The sequence below is a fragment of the Phyllobates terribilis genome, unplaced genomic scaffold (genome assembly GCF_046119375.1).
Source record: "Phyllobates terribilis strain yellow unplaced genomic scaffold, ASM4611937v1 Scaffold_12__6_contigs__length_324123572, whole genome shotgun sequence".
Lineage (NCBI taxonomy): Eukaryota > Metazoa > Chordata > Amphibia > Anura > Dendrobatidae > Phyllobates > Phyllobates terribilis.
This window is the reverse complement of record NW_027362772.1, coordinates 216,647,378-216,671,498: the sequence shown is the minus strand read 5'-3', so window position 1 is coordinate 216,671,498 and position 24,121 is coordinate 216,647,378. Positions and strand designations below refer to the sequence as shown.

General features: G+C 44.8%; 1 protein-coding gene across 4 annotated transcripts in view; it reads right to left on the bottom strand.

The window, feature by feature from the left end:
- ARHGEF12 (Rho guanine nucleotide exchange factor 12) overlaps positions 1 to 24,121 on the bottom strand; it is a 176,144-nt gene that overhangs the window by 117,317 nt on the left and 34,706 nt on the right. For 3 of the 4 annotated variants that reach the window (XM_073656647.1, XM_073656648.1, XM_073656646.1), the window contains exons 4-8: positions 11,333 to 11,389; positions 5,699 to 5,797; positions 4,675 to 4,724; positions 3,172 to 3,229; positions 2,859 to 3,013 (exon numbers count right to left, since the gene is read on the bottom strand). In XM_073656647.1, the coding sequence (XP_073512748.1) occupies positions 2,859 to 3,013; positions 3,172 to 3,229; positions 4,675 to 4,724; positions 5,699 to 5,797; positions 11,333 to 11,389 (419 nt within the window). The remainder of the gene's footprint in view (positions 1 to 2,858; positions 3,014 to 3,171; positions 3,230 to 4,674; positions 4,725 to 5,698; positions 5,798 to 11,332; positions 11,390 to 24,121) is intronic. The other variant, XM_073656649.1, reaches the window with a different exon arrangement.

The following is a 24,121-nucleotide window of genomic DNA, read 5'->3' as shown; positions in this document are numbered from 1 at the left end:
GTCTCTTGGTCAGGGATCTTATGCATGCCACACCTCCTGCCCAGTCCTGGGAGGGGAAGAACTTCCCCTATATAAACCTGGGGCTGAGGCAGGGTTAGGAGAGAGAGAGAGAACAAGAGTAGAGAAGAGAAGCAGCATAGGAAGAAACAACAGGAGCTCTGTGGGAGCAGTGCTACAAGGAGTCAGGGGCTGGCAGCTGCAGAGCTCGCCCTGACTGAGAAGTTATCACCGGACCCGGAGTCCGAGGCTGTGGGGACTAATCCTTACCCAGCAGCAGAAACCGACCGGCAGGGGATTGCAGGTCCTCTGGCCCAGAAACCCGAAGGCACGGTCACACGCGTGGGACCAGCAACGCCATCGTGGAGCGGAAGCCAATAGAAGGCCCCGAGTCACCGGCCATACGGGTGAGCACCACACGGTACACTCAGGGACGTGGGCTACTTTTACCCGACTCTAGCAAGGTAGCCAGAAGAGTACAGTTAGCTGGGAAGGCCTACAACTCCGCCTGGCCAGGGGAGATCCCATCTGCTCAAGGACTGACCAGGCCCCGATCGCTAGCAAGTACTCCGGGTGGGTCTATCTTTGTCACCAGTAAAGACCCTGAACTACACGCATCGTCTCTGAGTGGTTCCTGCTACCCCCATCATCCACGTCGGCTGCCCTGAGGCCATACCCCTCCCGTTGGGGGTTATACCATCTACGCTGCACTATCCTACCACCGGCCTCAGCGGTCTGCCCTGCAGCGGCAGCTCCATAGCTGCATTCAACGGGTGGCGTAGTCGTCCTACATCTACTGCTAATATACCGCCACTTAGTCTGACTCCCTGGGCACGGACCGGGTCACCGCCACGAGACTACTACCCCTATCAGATCCGGCTCCGGGTAGTCCCTGCGTGCGCAACGCTACATCACATAGGCCCAGGGCGCGTCACATGTGAGCTGTAAAGCCACAATGTGTGCAGTGACCTTACAATGTGCATGTGGAGGGACCCCCCGGGCCTAGTCTAGCATGCAGAGGCTCGGGGTTTCAGCGAGCAGAAGTGGTAAGAGGAGACGTTGAAGACCATAATGGAGCCGGCGAGGTGAGTATTCCTTGTTCTGTCTTTTTTTCACATCTTACATTTATAAAGAGAAATTGAACTCACTGCAAACCGAATTTCTAAGTAAAAGCCACACAATTTGGTGAATTCGAGATTCATCAGATCTACTCAGCCATAATATGGACATTTGATATGAATAAAAAACATTTTTTTTAATATGTTAACAGCTGCCTTTAGTTAGAAGATAGGCTGTAACCTTCATTTTGTGATTCATTTTTAGACTCCCTGCTAATAAGTTTTTAAACGGATATAAGTTTAAGATTTTTCTCTTGTGTGAGTGTTCCTCCCAGTAATATAGGCTGGGCGTGACATCTCTATGTATCCAGGGTGCTACGGTCTTCATTGGTTCATTCATTAACACAGTTTCTATCCTGAACTTATTTGCTTTTCATATGGTTTCCTCCAGCCTGTTTTCTCTGCCCTCCCAGACACTACAGCCGCTTTCTCCTCTCTCCACACTGCATAGACCTTTACAAGACCTATCTCCCTCCCTGCTGCTATCTATAACAATGGATGGAGATCTGAAAGCTGTCAGTATGAGTAGCAGGTGCTGTGCCAAATTTTTATCAGCTTTGGAAAAGCACTCAGCTAGATAAAGGACTTGAAGGGAACTTGCCAGGTCTGATAATGCTATTAACCTGCATATGTGGAGTTAATCTTCAGGTTAATAATGTTAGGTAGATGCCCGGCCACTGTACTAAAAGTGCAGCACCCACTAGCTCAGCAGTGTATCAGTGCAGGGCCAGCTGTCAGTCATTTTCAAGGCGTGCTTACAGCCGCCACTCACATTTGCATTACTGAAAGCCGGCAGCTCACGGGAGAAAGAACACTATTCATTTTTCCCCCGAGTGCTGAACTTTCAGTACTGCGGCCAGGCACCTTCATAATGCTAATAACATGCAGATTAACCCTATATCTGCAGGTTAATAGCACTATCTGACCTGACAGGTTTGCGTTAAAAGGGTTGTGCAGGATTTTATATGGATGGTCTATAGTTAGAATAGGTCATCAATTTCTGGTTGGTGGGTGTGTGATACCTGGTACCCCCACCAATCAGCTGTTTCCGGTACCGGCCAGATGTGATCAGTTGCAGGACTGCATAGCATAGCTCTGTCAAGTGCATAGTGGCCACGCCGGGTACAGCACATCACCCCCTACTCAAATCATTAGAGGGACGATGTGCAGTACCCAGACGCGGCCACTATGCATCAGACGGAGCTGTGCAGTTCTGCTCCACAACTGATCACACCCGGCTGCAGACGACACCGGGAACTGATCAACAGGGGCGCTGGACATTGCATACCCACCGATCAGATATTGATGACCTCTGAGGATAGGCCTTGGATGTTAAAGTCCTGGACAACCCCTTTAAAGAGACACATTCAGGAAGCAAAAAGAAAATGAACAATGACAAAAATTCTGCGTGTAAGTGAACATTTACCAGGCGATGGGAGAGATTGAGGAGCGGTTTCCGGGTCACATGGTCGAGGTTTTGCAAGATTAAAACTGCAGAAAGATAGCATTTACCACTCTAAACAGCTTAGCACATCTGAGTCCCTGTAGGGCGACAAGCACGTAGACTAAGCAGCCCCACTAATAAGGAGTGCGGTCACCCTGGATGGCAATCTGCGCAAAAACTGTACTCACAACCATATCAGATGACACCGAGCCGTCAGACTCATGTATCTACTCCTGGCATCATTCATATCTAATAGCTGGCAGAACAAGACCAGATCAGAACGCTCTGACGGTACTCACCCCTAATAATATGGGGCTGGTTATTCTTTCTAAGGGTCCAGGTCCATGATTCACTGGAGACAAGTGCAATGGAGAAAAGGGATCATTCTCCGATAAAGGGACATGGGGGGATCCAGGAGGGCGACCCTGAACTGTAAGAGCCACATAGGAGCCGGCTGTGAAGAAACCAGTATCGAGAATTATTATGTGGGTTACATGGTGCTAATACATATATTATGCAACATGCAGAGAATTGCTGTACCAGTCTGTCACACATGTACCAGATTTGCGATTTTTTTTTTTTTTTTTTTCCATTAGTAGGAAATACACTTACACTTGATCAGCTTTACAACTTCAAGGTGGTTGGAGTGTGTGACCAGGGTCCCATTGACCTGGAGGAGAAATGAGAGTAAATAGAAATCTTACTGGAGATTAAAGCCGCCCAGCCATGACAGGCCAGCATAGTATAATGACAGATCGGCCAATGCAGGGGCCAGCCTTATTCTGCATGTATGGGACTCTACAAATAATGAATATATACACACAAAGTCATGCTCGGGCCCTCCATGGGGACTAAAAACAGGGAACTTAATTATTTAACTCAAAAAGAAAATGCCATAAAGTAAAAAAAAAAAAAAAAAAAAAAACAGAAAAAGGCATCAATATAAACAATAGTTGGCCACATAAAAAAAGGCCCTCACACAGCTCTATCGAAGGAGAAATCAATACAGGTATAAGTCTAAAAAAAAAATGATGGAACGGTGATACAATGTAAATTTTAACTTCTGAAATTTTTCTTCACTACTTGGAGGGCTGTCTAGTGAAAATAAGCTATTGCGTAACCACAGGATTAAGGAGCCCTGTTCTGGCAATCAGCGGTGGTCCCAGTGGTCAGAACCCCACCGATCTAAAAGTGATCACCAATCCTGTGGATAGGTGACAAAGGGTTGGCTGGAGAAGATAACTTGGCCCCTAACCACAGGCCTGGTGTGGTTCTGACCATTAAGACTCAGCACAATGGGGGACTTTTACCCTGTGGATAAGTAATAGCTTAAAGTGTAGCCGTCATTCTAATTTTTATCTCATAAATCAATAGCACAAGTGAAAATAAGGAACTTTGTAATATATCTTATCAGAGAAATCTGCTTCTTTCTTTGCTTCTTTGCCTTAACTGATCAGTCATTATCAAAATTCTCAATTCTGAGGTAAAATCTGTATTCAGTGAAGACTTTCCCATTACCGAGATAGGAGATGGCAGCTGCTATGGATCTTTCAATCTATGTAGATTGAAAGATGGAGGAGCCAGTGAAAGAGCTCCGCCCTCCTCCTCTCCTTTCTATCTAGATAGATCATCATCAGTAGCCACTGCCATCTCCTATCTTAGTAATGGTAAAGTGTCCTCACTAAATACAGATTTTACCTCAGTATTGAGAATTTTTACAATGGCTCATCAATTTTGGCAGAGAAAAGTTCAATCTCACACCTAGTTCAGCCAATGTTTACTGTTTACACATCACTAATTTAATTAAACTATCCTAATCCAAACTGCCATTTCAGGTGACAAAGACAAGATGGTAACATCACAAAATTATAATGAGTTTCACATACTGTTCTACTTGCTTTTTTTTCCAGTGTTTTTTTCTTCACCACTCATTACTTCCATTGAGTAAAAAATGCTGAAAAAACGTTGAAAGCTGTACTCTGCTAAAAAAACATGCAAAGCACAAAATCTAACAAACTGCACAATATTGTATTGCAATTATGTCCCTGGGAACATTTATAGATGTAGGAGGGATATTTTGGCAGTGAAATAATTTGGTGCAGTCCAGGCCCTTACCTTGATGATGCGATCTCCAGTCTGCACCCCAGCTCGCATGGCAGCTCCATCTAAACCAAAAAACAACCATCTCAAATATACAATTTCTAGCTACTAGATAATCTGAAAGAAACGTACATCACTGGGACATACTATGGCTAAACACCAAAGGGCCCTATACACAATATTTACTATGTACTGTGCTTACTTACATAGCACCATCATATTCCACAGCGCTTTACAGACATTATCATCACTGTCCCCATTATGGCTCTCAATCTAAATTCCCCATCAGTATGTCTTTGGAGTGTGGGAGGAAACCCATAAAAACTCCTCGCAGATGTTGTCCATGGTGGGATTTGAACCCAGGACCCCAGCGCTGCAAGGCCGCAGTGTAAACCACTGAGCCAATAGCTGTCAGCTGGACATCGGTTCGACCATCAGTAAGCTCTTCCCTATACACGGGAGCGCTTGTTCTGCTGAGCTAAAAACAAAAAGGATCAGTAGTTTGAAATCGGACATTTCGGATCCTCATCTTCCAGAACAATCTGTCGGGGGAGATACGGAAGGCCCCCCATAAATATTAGACTGTCGGCCAAGGAAGGTTTGGACGATATTGGTCTAGGAACTCCTGGAGAGCCCTTCATTCTCTGCTCCCAGCATTAAACATCTTCTATGAAGCACATATTGGGAGTCTGTCAGAGCGCATTAATGATGGTGCACACATTCGCTTTCATTACTCACATTAAAAAAGGCTTCCTAACTAAGGCATATCTCAACTACAGGTTACCATTCCCCACTGTAAACGTATGTAATAAATCAGATTTGTACATCGAACAGGCCCACTGCTACATCCTAATAAAATCTACAAAGCACAGGCAGGGCTGCGGGGCCCAGAGGCACGTCGCACACCACCACCGCTAATCTGGTCCTCCACATAAAATCTTCATCCCTGTCCAGACCCAAAGACACAATCTCTGGCAACACAACATGAGAAGCAGCAGGAGCGAGGAGAGGGGAGAGCGGTACATTTATGGAGGCTTACCTTCCTTCACCGACTGAACAAAGACGGGGTTATCGCCACTGACCGTCAGCCCAAAGCCATTCTCATCTCTCTGTATGATCACACAGCGCTGTACTAAACCTGCATGGAGAAGAGTCCGAGCATTACACAACGGCAGCCGGGAAATCAGAGGGCCAGGCGGACAAAGACTCTGACCATTCAGGACCTTCACGCTACAGGAGACAACACAAGGCTGTAAATCTGCCACTGTACACCAACCCTGCTCCTGGGAAAGCTTTCTTTGTGGGGCAGCTGAGGGTGGAACCTCCATGTTTTATATAGGCGGAGACTACACGGTGACCATGACACAAATCATGCGGCCATAGTTTGCTATATGCGGCTGCTACATCGCAGCATAATGAAGTCGTATAGGATCACATTGGGACCAAGGTGATCACAACCAGCAGGCCAAACAGTCAAAGCCAGTTAAATTTTCTGCGACTTGCTTCCTGTGGTCCCCTAGGGGTTGCAATGCAACCTTATTGATGGACCAGCGGCACATAGCCGCCTTTGACCGTGCAACCCATGTCACCATGTAGCCCCAGCCTTAAAGAGGCTGTTCACTATTGGACACCTACTGCACGATCAATTCAGGGCCCTATAGAAAATTTTAAAAAAGTCAGCAGCCACTGATGAGCAGCCGCTGATTGGCTGCAGCGGTCACGTGGCAGGTCGTCATATCACAGGTAAGGAACAGTAGCGCAGACGTCCCTGGAAAGACGCCGCTTCAGGAGGTGCGTATACATTGTAGTTATTTTCTATAGGTCTCTGAACTGATTAAGCTGGGTAATGCGTGTTGTAAAAGAACGATCTTTTCAAGTACTTTGTGAATGAAGTTTTGGGTCATTGACTTTTCGGATTAATGTTACAATAGATAAAATATTTGCAGGTAAAGGTCTGTACTTTGGGGTTAAAAATTTGGAATAAAAACAACCACATGGTCATCAGACAGCAGCTTAGTTAGGCTGCGTGCCCACTATGCGTTTTTCAAGTGTTTTTTGCCACAGAATTTCGGCAGTGAAAAAGCTTAAAAAAACGCTTGGTAATACGTGCCCAATGGTCCCCAATGATAATACGCATGTGCTGTGCACGTTGCGGAAATTTCCGCTGCGGATTATCATTGCCGAAAAATATGCAGCATGTCCATTAATTTTGCGGACACGCAGCGTAATCGCAGCCATTGACTTGCATTGGACCGCGTGACATCCGCATCACTGCAACTGCACAAGCGGATATCACACGGTTCAATGTGCGGATGGTACCCAGGTCAGGAGGAGAGGAGAGGAGACTCTCATCCAGACTCGGGCACCATAGTACATGTTAAAAAAAGAATTTAAAATAAAAAATAAAAAAATAAAAAAAAAGGATTATACTCACCTTCCGATGTCCTCCCGGTGTTTTCTCCCCTCCTTCTGGTCTGCTGTATGGGTCGCGGTGTTGTGAAGGACCTGCCATGACATCATTGAGTCATGTGACCTGTCACATGACTCAATGACGTCACCGCAGGTCCTTCACACCACCGCGAGCCGCCCAAGACACCGGACGCAGCAGAGAAAACACCGGGAGGACATCGGAAGGTGAGTATAATCTTTATTTTTTATTTTTCACCATTCTTTTTTTTTAACTAACTTGGTCACACTACTGTAAATCCATGTCGGTTGCATGGATTTATATAGTGTGAACAAGTTGTCAAGCACTTTCCAAGTGATGGTAAAATCATTTGGAAAGCGCTTGTCAACCCGCATGCGGAAATGCATGTGAAGAACGCTTCACAAACACTTCTACTTGGCGGGAAAAACGCATGCCAGGGAGAAGCGGAAAAAATATGCAGCATTTCTGCATCGTGGGCACTTAGCCTTAGTCCGGCCTAATCATTGTGTGAATAAAATCCGCAAGGATAAATTCAGCCTAATGGTAGCTTCACACGTGCACAAATTTTCCTCTGAAGATATTTTTTTTTGCATTGGAAAGGATGAAATCTATTTAACTATCCATCCACACAAAAAAAAAAAATGTTTGAAAGTAAAAGGTTAAAAACACTATAAAAATCTATTGTATGCCCCCCTCCCCCCACATCCCCAACCTTAGTGGATGCTCAAACTGAGAGTTTTTCCAAGACTATTCAGAGTAGAAACTCTCCAACCATAACGCATGGTATTTAGAAAGTTTCTGCTGCAACAACAAAAACCCTCAGTGTATGTAAGGCCTCAGATCCTTGAGAATGTGTCACCAGGCTTTTTAAGCATGATGTGCAGACAGACACTCTGATGTCAGCAATGTGTCACTTACTGGGCTGCTTGCTGTAATTACAATCACTAATTTATCAGCAAGAGATTATCACTAAAGGACTAGTAAACTGCTGGCAGGTAGTCCTCCATATTCATGAGCTCTGCATAACCCCGCCCACACCACTGATTGTTCATAGGCAGAAAGCAACCAATCAGTGGTGTGGGCGGGGTTATACAGAGCTCAGCATTCAGATTACTGCTAGATCTGCAGTAGAGAAAACAGGGATTTTAATCAAAAGTGTAGAAAGCATCCCAGTAAGTGACACATCGCTGGAGTCAGGGTCTCTGCCCCAACATCATCCTGCTCTCAGATGGGGGCCCAAATATCTGCCAACAAATTCCCTTTAAGAATGTAGACTGTCTTCTTATTATAAAGCTGCTGCAGACATAAAAGCGTTTGTGAAGCACTAGTAATTTTTTTTGTTGCAAGGTGATTGAGCGCTAATTTGATCAGATGGTAACAGTGAATTTAAAAGAGAAAATTCTTAAGGAAAACAAAAAAAAAGAACAAAAGAGATTTACAGACAATTGCACAGATAGAGGCAAAGCCGCAGCCTACACCACCCACCCAACAAAAACACCAGGACGTTTTTAAAACCTAAAATACCAACCAGGGCCCTAAGTCTGCTGCAGGGGAACCATTGTATTACCTGTCCCATGTTTAGAAGAAAGGAGGGCGCTGAGGGTTTGTCAAAAACTGCAATGAGTGTTTCCTCTTTTTGTAGTCTTCTCTACTTTTGCACCTTGGGACAACTCATGTCTCAAGAAGTTTTCAGACCAGCACTCAGACTTTATTGCTTTGTCTTACTCTGACATACCTGTAAGGAGCTGCACAGGCATGTCAGAGTCGGGGAGATTGCACTGACTGTTCCATTCATCTAAACGGGGCTTGCAGTAATCCATGTACATGCTGCCGCCCCCGTCACATTACTTAACAGTAAGCAGTTAAATACATACCATTATTGTAGTGAGAGACAGACGGAACTGAATGTTACTTTCTACCTCCGCAACTCTATGGTACCACTGCAGACAGTTAATACTTGAGAGCGTACGGTGCGCACACTGTCTCGATTCCTAAGTATTCCTGTTGCGAGCGGACAGTATACAATTTACATACTTGGGGGTCACTTGCCGACAAGTCTTATCCTGCAACTCTCAATTCACTTCTAATGAGAGAAGTTAAACAAGTCTAGTCGGCCTGTGACCAAAAGTGTGCAGATTGTACATGTGGACTGGGTATAGAGACTTCAGATTTTTGACCCAAGTGCAAAATAAGAATACCAGTGCAGGGCAATCTGTAAGGACCCCTATTGGAGTAGATAAGTGTTCTGAATACTTTAGGAGTGCACTCATACATCAGCAGAAAAACTAAACCTCCCAGCAGATCCTGAGCAGTAGTAGTTTAAGCTGGAGGTCTGCGACTACTGCACTTCTGACCTGTAATAACCAAAGCTGAAATCGCTGTATAATAGACCCAGGTCTTGGCAACAAGCCGCAGATAATAGAATTAGGATGATGTGGTATCTGTAACAAGTGACATTCACTGTTCTAGAATTTTGCTAAAACTAAAATGGGAATCAGCTTGAAGCATGCAAAAATAACCGGCTAATAATAAAACGCTGATGGAGCCACAGAAGGCTGCTCTATTACAGAACAGGAAAAATCAGAATGTCCACGCATGATCGGATACGGCTATATTCAGAGAGGGTGAGCGTGAGTCATCTATATTGTCACTAATTGGAGACTTGAACTAGTGACTCATCCTTCACATTCAGCATCTGGAGAGCAGATAATCCCGGTTAGTGATCGTACGGCTGTAGGTTTATTCCTGCATTTATTACATTATAGGTGGTTTCACACAATACAGGTTATTCAGTCAAAGAGAGGAAGTGTCAACTCAACAGGAAAGACCAACTGCAGTGGTATTATCCAAAAATTGCAATCAGCTGATTGTACAGGTCCAGCTTTGGAAACCTCCGGCCATGTTATCACACAGGGGAGTTGAGGTCAAACATACATTTGCACATAATGGGAGCAGCCCCATAATCTGAGAGAAAAACATTCCTTTCTTCCCCAATTATATCCATTTGTATTATTAGTGCGATATAGTACATATAATACACACCGACAAAACAACATGTACTAAAAGGGTACAAAGCTGAAAAAAGCGTGACAGGGCAAGGAGACACTGGGTCAGACCGCTGGTAAGCAGCATGAAGAGCGTAGTGTGAATGGAGTGGTATCGGTCATGCACACCTCTCCTTTATCCATTCTCGATGGGACTGCCGGAGACAGCCATCAGCAGCGTTCAGAAGACTTCAGCACTCTCAGAAGGATGCCCGGAGCTACAGTGTGCGCATGATCGAGCAGAGCGCCATTCACACACAGCTCTTCAGAGCCACAGTTCTCGGGGATAACTTAAAGCCTTGTCTCCCTATAGTAACAGGCTACAAGCACACACACTGTTTGTAGTCTGTTTCGGCAGCAGTGCTTCCTTCTATCGGCCCAAGTCGTCTAGAGAGGATAAATTTCATTGTTATTATTCCAAATGATAAATCTGGCGGGTTAGAAAAAAAATAAGCGACAGACGGCAGTATGCCTGCAGGATTGGGCAACACTGGGCTTCTGCTTGTGACCTACAGAAGAACCTAAACTTCTTAAAAATACTTTTACAGGTTTTTTTGTTTTTAATTAGATACAGTAGAACATTAACTCTTGTACTGGTGGACCTGCCTGCTCAAAGATAAAGTGGGACCATATAAAAACACTCGGCTTTAGTAATTAGACCAGTGTATCCCACACCCCATCCTCACGGTCCCCCACAGGTCATGTTTTCAGGATCTCCTTAGTATTGCACAGGTGAGAGAATTCCTGATGCCTTGATGATACTTCAATCACCTGTGTAATAGTAAGGAGATTCTGAAAACATGACCTGTGGGGGGCCGTGAGGATGAGGTTTGGGAAACACTGAATTAGACAATCTATATAAAATATATACTGAGCAGGTTGTATTAATACCCAACGAAAAACACAAGCAACGTCAAAGAAAAAAAGTAGAGCCCAAGTGATCAAAAGATAATCAAGCTTCAATATTTCAAGTGTTATTTTAAGTCCTTCAAAGCCCCATGAGAGTCCCCCGCTGCCAAGCGGTTCTGGAGAGCAAGCGGCAGAGCTGTGACACCACACAAAGCAGATTGCAGAAGGACATGCTGTGAAGCTTTAGGCAGCAGAATACAAGCACCCGGAGCCATGCAGATGAAGAGAGAATTGGAGAAAAAAGCAATGGACGAGCAGGTGGCAATCGGCCACTCTCACAGCTTGGGCTTACCATAGGTCTCTTGTCTACTTTCATCCCAAGTAGACTTTGTCTTCCTGGACGAACTCTCTGCACAACAGTGGAAGAGAGAAGGAGAGATGAAGATGCAAGGTGATAATGTCACAGACAAAATTAAATTAGCCAACTGTAAAAATCAAGAAAATATAATAAAACGGGACCATTGTATCCATACTAGAGAAGAACGGGCCACATAACACGGCGGGGTAGCTAGGGAAGAGAATACAACACAAGACTCTGGAGATGGAGCAGGGTCCCGACCCTCCAAGAGGAAGGACTCAATGAATTAGAGGAGCTTATTGTTAACATGTGACAATTCGGTCATCTAATGTCACTTTCATCATAAATCACATAGCAGATGGATTGATGGTAGGCAAGTTTGTCTTATGGCATATGGGATGGTAGGTACACCGCTAAGACGTAATGGCACTACTACTACTATATGCGTCATCCCACGACATACCATTAATTCAACCATACACTCGTCTAACTTGCAAGGGATAATTAAGTGAAGAGCTTTTTCTGTTGCAATGGCAGGGTCCCTAACCCACAAGATTTCCCCTTCTGGATGTCCAAAGTTCATAGATCTAAGACAGCTCTTAAGCAAAAGCTCACTTGGCCAGCAACTACCTCCCCAACATTTACAACAGAGGTTAAAGGAGTAGGCCACTTCCATACATTGCTAGATGTGACTTTTCACCCTTGAGTATTAGGTGTTGAGATTTTACCGATGATGCTGGAGTGGTCAGGAGACCCCACGTAATACATGGTGGGGCCCGCTCACACAGCATTCAGCACTGTGTTCATGTCTCAGTTGGGTTTTCAGTCTGGACCCCCAAAAAAACAGAATTCAGACATGTCCCTGATGGAGTCATAGGTTAGGTAAAGCAAACAGTAAAAAACATGAACCTTCGGGCTTGCACTCTTCTCTTATAGACTACTTTCCGGTGCCTCCCTGAAAAGACAGACACCATGGGGTTCATACTTTGGTCTCCTTTTGCCTAATCTACCTCTATGGCACATCTAAACCCTGTATGTTAGGGATTCAGATAGATGTCCGGACAGAGACATGAACACACAGCTGAATGTTAAGCCAAAAGGCCCTCAGCTGGCTGACCAGTCCTGCTGAAGATGGCAGGGATACCCGACTGTAAAGTGAAGGAGGGCTTTAAAGGCAAGAGGGGTTTAAACATTGTATTACTGGTGACTAAACCCTTTAAATAGGATTGGTCAACCATCTAATATGTATGGGGCACAATCCTTTATTCTACAGAAGCCACTGTCCAAGGTGTGAGGCAGCGACATATTCCCCTTTCCCCAACCAAAACATGTATTGGGAATGGGGTGGAAATAAGTATTATTGTTGCTATAATTAAAATGGGATTTAAAACTGTCAGGGAAGATGACCCCAAACACCAATATAAAAAACAGAATAAGTACTCCCCTGTGCCTGCTTGGAAAACCCTTTTAAGTCTATGTGCGTACGTTCAGCATTGAAGCAGAAATTTCTGCGTTCCTGCATCTCCTTGGTAGGAAAAACGCTGCAGATAAAACGTGCATTTTGCCGCGATTTTCACACTTTTTGGTACTCTTTTTTTTAAGCGTTTTTAATGTGTTTTTGTACATCAATAAATGCTTTTTGGAGCTAAATAAAGTTATTTGAAAAGGAACGTGGGACATTGCTTTAACCCTTGGATTACTGTCAGAACTGGGACGAGTATATTGGTTAATTTAAGAATGTAATAAAGCAGTTAGGAAAAAGATAGTTATCAGCTCACCAACTTTCCAGAGTGGTGCATGGAACTCCGTCCTGATCCTCACGTAGTTAAGCAATGCATTAAAGAAATAAATGTTTCAGCTCCGAAAAGTTAAATTTGTAAAAAATTTCTTAGAAAATTTTATTTGAGAAAATTTATTTTAAAAACAGACAGGATACAAGGGCCGCAGAGGCTAATACCATGTAACAACCATACAAAAAAGGCCTATTATCCTCTTCTCTGTGCGTTTTTTGCATGGTTGTTACATCGTATTAGCCACTGCGGCCCTTGTATCCTGTCTGTTTTTAAAATAAATTTTCTCAAATAAAATTTTCTAAGAATTTTTTTTTACAAATTAACTTTTTGGAGCTGGAACATTTATTTCTTTAATCCATAATTTAAGAATGTATATCTGTTGTATTTCAAATAAAGTGTTTGCTCTGTGTCAGTGTATTTATTACTCTTTACTTTAATTAGGCCTGGTAATGAAAGGGTCTGATTGACACCAGAGGCTGCGAATCACCCGTGGACATTGACATGCGCGGTCTTTCAGGACCGCATCATGTCAAATCCTCTTGCGGAGTAGCTAGTCTCCGTAACAGAAATTTCACCACTAGAATGTATTGAATGCGGTAAACATGCATGGTTCAGTGAACACGTGGATTTACCTGGGTTCAATAGAATGCAGCATTTTGGACGCAGCAAAAATATGCGTCGATAGCACTGCAAAGCTTAAAATTTAAAATTAAAATGGCGTGGGCTCCTGTGTCATTTTTATAACCAGCAGAGGGAAAGCCTCTGAAAATGTTCCCTGGCTATTAATATCAGCCCACAGCTGTTTACTTCACCTTTATAGGGCTAGATTACAGGGGGACCCAAGAAAAAAAAATTGAAGTAGGGTCCCCCTATAAAATCTAACCAGAAAAGGCTAAACAGACAGCGGCGGGCTGATATTAATAGCCAGGAAAGGAGCCATGGATCCTGGCCCTCTCCACGGCTACTAATATCACCCCTCAGCAGTCCCAGAACTGGCGCATCCATAAGATACGCCAAATCTGGCGCTTAGCCTCCGCTCTTCCCACTGCCGTGTAGTGGTGGCGAGTGGGCTAATGGGGATGGGGTTCATGTCAGCCTTGTATGAATCAGATAAATTTTGTATTCATTTAAAAGATAAAATAATGAAATACAACTTCAGTACAATAATTTTCCATTTTCTTATTATCAAAAAGAATCCCTCCCTCAACCCCCCTCTCCTTTTACGGACAACAATAAACCTTTATTGTTATATAAAATATGGTTCAACATCACAAAAAACATCTTATAACCATTGCAATGCATTTTATAGTGTAATCACCGGATTCTTCCCTCCAAAATCATTAATCACACCTTCCATGGTGCCCATAGGTTGTCACTGAGTTTGGCGTTTTTCCTTTTTAAATAAATTTTCTTCTCCATCCGTACCACATAATCCACCTGCCTTATGTACTCTTGTCTAGAGGGAGGCTCCGTTCGCACCCAATACCTAGCTATTACCTTTCTAGCTGCATATAAGAGTCTGGCAATTGCCAGTTTTGCGACATCATTCCCTATAAGTTCCTCCACATATCCCAACAGGCAAACTATTGGATTTCTAGGAATTATACAGTGATAACATCCTTCAATTAGGGCAGCTACTTCAGACCAATAGTTTGCAAGCTTTGGGCAACTCCACATAACATGTAGTATATCGGCAACTTCTGACACACATCTCGGGCAATCCGAATTCTCCCGTACCCCTATTCTGAACAAAAAAAAAAATTGGGCGATCTATATGCTCTATGTACAAGAAGTAGTTGGGACATTCTGGCAGGTTCATTTAGAGACAACTTGGGGATATATTTCAACATGGACTCCAATTTGTCATCTTCAATGGTATCAATATCTGCTTCCCACTTTTCCTTCGCCAAAACAGGATAGTTCAATAGAAAGGTGTGAAGCAGATCAGCATACACCTTAGATATGACGCCTGTTGTACATCCCCCCATACAAATATAGTCAATAACAATATCCTTTTGAACAGATAGGTTCCTCATTTTCCTTTGCTTAATAAACGCATGCTTAACCTGTGTATACTTATAGCTGTGTCCGTCTAATAAGTGAAATTCCTCTTTCAGCATCTCTAGGGTTTTGATTATCCATCAGTTGGTAGAAGTATTGTATACCCCTTGCCACCCATCCTCTCAGCTCTCCTATTTTATAAAATTCACCTAAGTTTTCATTATCCCAAATAGGAGTATACATAGACATTCCCACTATGCCTCCAATCTTCTTCACCCTCGTCCACAGTTTATGGACTAGGCCACAGGTCGGGTATGACCTGCCCATCTTCCCAAAAAGTCCCGACTCTAGGCCCACTACCAATGGACTCTTTTTAAGATGAAATTCCAAAACCGCCTGGATAGTCCCCTTCGCTGCCCTCTGCGCCCACCCTCTAATATGCTGGGACTGTGCTTGTCAAAAAATATATCCACGGGTTTGGAAGGGCGAGACCCCCCTCTTTCGGCCTCTGGAGCATGTCAGCCTTGTATTGGCAGCTGACATTAAGCCCAGGTTAGTAATGGAGAGGAGTCTATAAGACGTCCCCATTACTAACCGCGTAGTAAAGTTTTTGCCGCTTTTTCAATAAAAGACACGGCCAGAATAAAGTATTTTAATAAAATAATACACATGGTTTTAATAATTATTTTATTGCACACCCTGTTCCCGAATTCCTTGGTCTTCTGAAGAAAAAAAATAAAAAATAACCATATCCCTCACCTGTCCGCCGTCATGACGCAACCCAGATTGTCGCTCGGCAATCAAGGTCACTTCTACAGCAGTGACATCAGCAATCACTCATGTCACTGCTGTAGAAGACAGCAATGTACACTGACAGGAGTGTAAAATCACTCCTGTCAGTGTACATGGCCCTGCTGCAGGAGTGAGGTCACTTGGGTTCATCAGATGAAGATCAGCTGATCAGCCCCGGCGACCTCAGCATCTTTGGCATGTGGGAACATTCTTGAGAATGATCCCACGCAGCACCGGTGCCATAAAGTGAGGTCCAGGAGCTCTCAGCTGATCTTTCAGCTGAGAGCTCTTGTGACCTCAGGTCCTGGCAGTGCAGCGATGTACACTGCCGGGAGAGAGCGTGCTCCAGTCAGTGCACCGCCGGCCTGAACACATCGCGAGGACCAGGAGGACACCGGACAGGTGAGAATAGGTGTTTTTTTTTATTATTTTTTTTACACACAGCGAGCAGCCCTGGCTTGGCTGAGGACACTACTACTCCACTCAGCCGCACCGTTCTCGCTGTTATCAGCGGGAGCGGCGGTCAGATGATGGGACTAGTAGTCTTCCCCAGCCGACCCAGGTACCACTGTGTGTGTGATTATTTAGAGTTTCCCAACCACTTACTTTAATTGAACCGCAGCAAATCTGCAGGTACCTGCGAATTTGCTGCGGTTCAAATAAAGTCAATGGGCGGGAAATGCTGCAGAAACGCTACATAGAAAGGACATTCTGCATTTTTAAACGCAATGACAATCCTGAGCGGAAATTTCCGCATCATGTGCACAGCACATCAGGATTGCCATAGTATTAGCTGGCAGACCGATTAGCAAGTGTTTTTGATGCACTTCCAGGTGGAAAAACTGCTGTGAAAACTCATCAAAAACACTATGTGTGCACTTAACCTAAGACTTTTTTTTTTCAAATATGCCTCATGCAGCATAAATTAAGCTTGAAATGACATATACAGCAACTAAAGTAGAAAAATAAATCCACCATCGGCACAGAGGAGCAAGACTACAGAACTCTCTGCCCAGAAAGTGGGTTCATTAAATGTATTTAGAAAGGGTCGATATTTTTGATGATCAAAACCTCTAAGATTACAGGTTGAACTACATGCACTTGTGTCTTTCTTCTCAACTTGACAATGTAATTACAGAAGATGTGGTAATGGGTCAGAGCACTGGACATAATCAGCTCTTTCACACCTAGAACACAATTATGTCCTCCGTGAGCGCGGCGGCAGTGTGGAGCGCGGATACAAAAGCACTTTATTTATGGAGTTACAAAGTGTCAAAGTATGTTCTACTAATCACTGAAAAGCAACGTAAACCAGATGGAAAAGGACCCAGACCGGTGTAATCAAAGCCTTAGATTTACTGGGAATAGCCTAAAGAGCTTAGCAGTCTGCGGCTGTCCTTTTTATTTAATTAGAGTGGGCAGCCCCAGATATATCTGATTATCATGTACTACCAATTAACAAAAGCACTTAGAAGGGTCCCTGATGTCTCCTGAAAGGGCCAGTCTTTCTACTAAAGTCAAACCTGAACTTCTGATTGTGCGACCCTGGGATGTAGAGAGGAATCCACGACGATCCTACAAGGCCCCTCTCAGTGAGACCTCCCTCGTTCCACTAACTAGCGCTGCTCGTACCTCACTATGCTGGCACATCATTAGAGAGTTACGGCTTAATAAAGTAAGTGGCAGCGCTGGGTTAGTGGAAACCGCGACATCTCACTAAACCTTCCTGTCTAGCTGGAAGGTTGTGGGACCCCACAGCCTCGAAGTACGGACCAGACCTTGAGAGAAACTTGAGCCCTTCTGTAATCTGATTAGATCAGTAATATTCTGAATATCATCACCCCAGATTAGTGACCGGTACTCTTAGTTTTGGGACAGATCTCCTACAATGAGTATTTAGTGCATTTTTCATGTGTAAAAAAAAAACCTCAGTGTATTACCATTCCAGAGAGGAGATTAATATTTATATAAAGCTCACGCTGCCATTTCTTAATGCTGTGGAAATTGACCTGCGGTGCAGTTTTGAAATCAGCAACATGTCAATTTCATTTGGCACAAACATGCATTTTATTTGTGGAATAAAGTTTTACAAAACTGGGGAATGCAACAAACAGAAACCATCCAAAAGAAAGTGGTTTCAAACAATCATTATCAAAAAAGACAAAAACCGCAGCTGAAAAAAAAATATATATATATAGAATTAGACTTACCGGTAATTTGGTTTCTAATAACCCACTACGACAGCACACAGGAGGATGTAACCCCAACCCCTAATAGGGACAGTAAATATGAAGAGGTTTAAATAGCCCCTCCCACATCCTCCCTCCAGTGTTCTTACAAAGGACCACAAGAGTATAGATGCTTCAAATTCATTTTTATTTTTACTGATCCGGCTGTTGTAGAAACAATAAGCGAGGGGGAGGGAATTACCCATGCTGTCGTGGTGGGTTATTAGAAACCGAATTACCGGTAAGTCTAATTCTATCTTCTCTAATAACCCCCCACGACAGCACACAGGAGGTATACCAAAGACATACTAGGGAGGGTCAACAGCCTGAAGGACCTTCCTTCCGAAGGCTAAATCTCCAACAGAGAACAGGTCTAGTCTGTAGTGTTTGGAGAAAGTATGAATGGAGGACCACGTAGCAGCTCTGCAAATCTGCTCGATGGAAGCACTGGCTTTTTTCAGCCCAGGAGACAGATATCGCCCTCGTAGAATGGGCCTTGAGCCTTGCTGGAGGAGGTAGATCCTGGATCTGGTAAGCCTCCGTAATCGTCCTCTTAATCCAGTTGGCTATTGTGGATTTTGCTGCTTTCTTTCCTCTGTTTGGACCTTGTGTATGGACAAATAGGTTCTTGTCTTTCCTTCCTTCTTCTGTTTCCTGAAGATAGTGCAGTACTATTCTCCGAACGTCCAGAGTGTGGAATTCCATTTCTTTCTTGTCTTTTGGGTTGTCACAAAATGATGGAAGAATTATCTCCTGAGATCTGTGGAAATTTGAGACCACCTTAGGTAGAAATAAAGGGTCAAGTTGGAAAATTAGACGATCTTCCAGGATTCTCAGGTAGGGTTTGTTGACCGAAAGGGCCTGTAGTTCACAAACTCTTCTGGCTGTAGTTATTGCCACCAGGAAAGCAGTTTTCCAGGTCAGCCTGTCCAGTCTTATGGCTGATAAGGACTCAAAGGGTGGAAGGGTTAGCCCCTTCAGAACAATGTTAAGGTCCCGGGGGGGGGGAGGGGGGGGGATTAAGTTTGTTACTGTAGGGTGGATGCGGTCATAAATCTTCTCACCCACTGATGTTCAGCTAATCTTTGATCAAAGTATGAGCTTAATGCTGCTATCTGGACCTTAAGAGTACTAGGTCTGAGACCTTTGTCTAGAATCTGTGCCACATGAGCCCTATGAGGGTCTGGGTGAGTGGGTGCACACCACCTTAAGGAGGTTTTCCAGATCTTATGGTAAATGGTGTTCGTTACAGGTTTCCTGCTCTTCTGGAGAGTTTTGATGACTTTCTCTGAGAGGCCTCTTGTTTTTAATATCAGGAATTCAGAAGCCAGGCAGCTAGGTGTAGTCTCTCAGGATCCGGATGGTGAATTGGTCCATGGAGAAGGAGATCATTGATGGGAGGAAGGATTAGAGGGTTCTCCACACTCAGATTGGTTAACGTTCCGAACCAACTTCTTTTTGGCCAGAGAGGGGCCACTAGGATTACTCTGGTCCCTTCGGTCCTTATCTTTTGTAAGGTTTTTGAAAGGATAGGCAGTGGGGGAAAGGCATACGCTAGTTTGAATTCCCATTGGTGAGCGAATGCGTCCAGGCCCAAGCAAGGGCCGTTTGGATCCAGGGAGAAATATTGGAGGTACCTTCGCGTTCTGGTGTCCGGCGAAGAGATCTACCTCTGGATAGCCCCATCTCTCGACTAACATCTGGAAGACGTCTGGCTTTAGGCTCCAATCTCCTGGATGAATCTTTGTTCTGCTTAAGAAATCGGCCTGGACATTGACTGAACCTTTGATATGAAGAGCCGACAGGGATAGAACATGTTCTTCGGCCCAGGAAAATATTCTCGCAGAGATTGCTTTTAAGCTTTCGTATCTTGTGCCCACTTGATGACTAAGGTGGGCTACTGTGGGGATATTGTCTGAAAATATCTGTGAGTTTTCTGGACCAGAGGCTCTGCTGCTCTGAGGACTTCCTCTACGGCTTTTAATTCTCTGAAATTTGATGAGCGCTGGCTCACCTCTTTGGTTCATATACCCTGGAATAGCTCTTGGGAGACCATGGCTCCCCATCCCTTCCCGCTGGCTTCCACTTATGGTTACTTGCAGAGTCTGGATCCATGGTACTCCTCTGTTCAGATTTTCATGCTCAGCCACCAGAATAGAGAGGTCTTTACCCGTGGTGATATAGGGATTTTCCTCTTTAGAGACCGTGGAGATCCATCCCAATTTGTAAGGATATGGGTCTGTAATGTTCGGGTATGTGCCTGAGCCCAGGCCACCATCTGGATACAGGATGTCATAGACCCGAGGACCGACATGGCATCTCTCAATGATACTGATCTCCTGCTTCTTAGGACATTGATCTTTGCTTTTAGCATGACCTGTTTTTGTTTGGGCAGAAATGACATCTGGCTGTGGGAATCCAATAGTACTCCTAGAAATGTGGTAATATGCATTTTGGAGATACAGTAGATTGTGGCCATGACATGGTCCTGTCCTATCAGGGGGACCGTCGACCTGATGGATTTCATCTTGAATCGTTGGTAGTGGATATACTGATTCAGTGGCCTTAGATTGATTATAACTCTGTGAGCCATTTGTTTTTTTTATTAGGAAGAGTCTGGAATAATGCCCTGTGCCTATCTCCCTAGTAGGAACCAGGGATATCACCCCTGAGGACAATAGGTCTGTAAGACCGGATATCAGGGTGGCCTGCCGACTCTGAGAAGAGAGCGGTGTTAACTTTATTCTCTGTGGAGGATAGGAGGAGAAATTTATTTTTACTCCAAACTCGACTACCGTCAGGACCCATGGGTCTGAGCAGATTTTTTTCCACTGAGGGAGAAAATTCGAGATGCAGCCCCCGACTGTCCTGACGTCATGGTCTGTTCTGATGTTGATTTTGGGAAAGAAAAAGATTCTTGCCTCCTCTACCTCTTAGGTAGCTCCATCGTCCAGTTTTCCCTTTACCCCTATATTGAGGGGTCTGTTCCTGGGAGGGACAAAAAGGCCTTTTCCTTACATTTCCAGGTTCTGGGAGGGCTTTCTTCTTGTCTAAGGCCTTCTCTAGAAGATCATCTAGGGCTGGCCCGAACATGTACTTCCCTTTAAAAGGGGATGGAACACAATTTCATTTTTAATGCCACATCGCTGCGCCAGGATTTCAACCATAGGGCCCTTCTTACAGAGTTTGTTAACCCAGATGCTCTTGCCGCCACTCTCACTGATTCTGCAGAAGCATCTGCTAAAAACCCCGTAGCTTTCTGTAGAAGCGGTAGGGATGCTAAGATGTCTTCTCTGAGGGTGCCCGAGACTAGGTGTTCCTCCAGTTGATCTAGCCAACGAGCCATTGATCAAGCTACGCCCGTAGAGACTGCGTTGGTGTTTAATAGTGCTGCCGAGGTCTCCCAGGATTTTCTGAGTAGTCCCCCCATTTTGCATTCCAAGGGGTCTTTTAATTGAGAGGAATCTTCAAAAGGCAGTGTGGTTTTCTTAGCCACTCGTGCAATCTGGATATCGACTCTTGGGACTTCAGACCAGCATTCTGCAGTCTCGCTGTCTACAGGAAATCTATCCTTTAACTCCGTAGGGGTATTCAACCTCTTTTCTAGAGATTCCCACTCCTCTAAGACTAAGTTCCTAATACTCTGGTGTATAGGGAACACCTTTTTTTCCTGGAACGTAGCCCCCCAAACATCTGATCCTGTACTGTCTGGGGAACTTTTTCTTCTTCGACCTCCATAGTTCTCCTTACTGCCATGAGCAGTTCCTCCAAGCTATCTGATGGAAAGTAATATCTCTCACGCTGGGGGTTATCAGGAGATGGACTCGGAAGATCTTCCAGAGGAAGGAGAACTGAGATATACATCTCCTCTTGAGAGTCCCCCCCTCCCTCTGGCAGGCTGATCTTCCTCTTTTAGGCTGCTGAGGGAGTAGATGTAGAATACTGAGTAGGTGAGGGTGTAGGGAGAGTGACTGAGGCTAAAGAGGATTTGATCTCTTGACGTACAATCCCCTTTATTTCTTCCATTAAGGAAGGTTGTTCCTGCCTGATAATCTTCTCCGTACAGTCCTTGCATAGGAGCTTTCTTTGGGAGGAAGATAGATTTTTTGTACAGATGGGACAGCTGCGTGACGGTTTAGCTTTGTCTCCAGATGCAGGTTCCTTGTCCCCCCTACAAGAGAGGGGAGAAGGGAAAGGGAGCTATAATCACTATTACCTGCATCTGGGAGATGGACTACCAGTGCCATACTTACTGCAACCGGACCGGCGCTGGGATCTACAGATGCAGAGCGAGAAGCTTCAACAGACATGGTTTTGTCCTACCTGCAGATGTCTTCCTGTCCAGGGCTCCTTTATGGGCAACTGGACCAGCGTCTCCCTCTGATTAGAGGGCTCCTCCCCCGGTGTCCAGGTGAAGACATGTGATCACCACATGTGGCCTCCACATCCTGGAGACCGGCATCGCCCACGCATCCAGCAGGAGAGAGGAGAGAGGAGGAGGAGATGGACCGGAGAGCTCAAAGAGGCCTCTGGCCAGAAGATCCTGCAGACCTTGCCTGAGAGCGCGGACTGGAGGAGGGGGTCCCGAATCCGGAGGAGACGGGGGGAGCGCATGTGAGGAGGAGAGGTAAACCGCTCGATGCTCCGCTGCCCGGCTAATAGCTTTCTCCCCAGTGCCTGTCGCCGGCCCAGCACACCGGGGATGACCTCTTCATCCCTGATAGGGACAGGAAATAACACTGGAGGGAGGATGTGGGAGGGGCTATTTAAACCTCTTCGTATTTCCTGTCCCTATTAGGGTGGGGTTACATCCTCCTGTGTGCTGTTGTGGGGGGGGGGGGTTTATTAGAAAAAATACGTTTTGCGACTTTTGGCTTTTTCAAGCCAGTTTGTTACAACTTCGCCAAAATAGTAAGGGGTTGGATTGCTGCAGGACGTTGACAAACCCGACCATCCAATTCATCAAATGTGCCAGTGACTGTAGTGCAGAAACTCTACAGCAGTCCTGGAGAGGAGGAGCATATCTGGCGCGGCACATGAAGACACGCGCCACTAAGACGTGCCCAATTCAGTAAAGTGCTGTCCGGATAAATGGTAGCTCTCCTGCGCTTCTGGTATACTCATAAGGAGAAGCTTGTAGGCGATGAATTCATAAAAGGATTGTTTATTAGTAGGTTACAAAGTCAACGTGTTTCCTCAGGACATAACCTTGTGATTTCTTGGCCAGATGCATGAGGCTTTGAGGGACATTCACACTGTGCTTTCAATGTACGTATTGTATAAGCATAGGGAAAGTATGGCAAAATGATCTAATGGCCAACCTGCAGCCAATGGAGGCCAACAGCGTGGGGCTGGTACACATCAGGATGCTTTTCCTTTTGCTCGGATAAGATAGCGTAGTCTGTACAGAGGCCTCTAACACTCATATACAGGGACATCGCTGAGAACACAGAAGCCTCATAATATAAAGGCATCAAATCATTACTGGGAACATCACAGTATTTAGTGTGCTGGGCCATTAATAAGTGGAGAGTAAGGCCACGGCCGCACCGCGACATGTCGCACCACACTAATTACACCAACACATCACAACACTGGGTGTTATGACAGTCTGTGTATAGACAGATCCACAACTGTGACCACCAACTGAGTGACATTAAACAGAGCATGAGATCCCTGACCGTGCAGGAACATGGTCTGATCATACCACCGCTCCTGGGCAGGGGAGGAAGCAAAAGAGTATACAGACATTACAGCAGGGGATGAAGCAAAAGAGTATACAGACAGGACAGCATGGGAGGAAGCAAAAGAGCATACAGACAGGACAGCATGGGATCGGAAATAAGGCTTTCTTTTAGGTAAAACATTTTTTAAACACAGGCAGGAAAATGCTTTATCTCACAGAAAGAATCAGCTGTGATCCCCTGCTGTAATGTCTGTATACTCTTTTGCTTCCTTCCCTGCCCAGG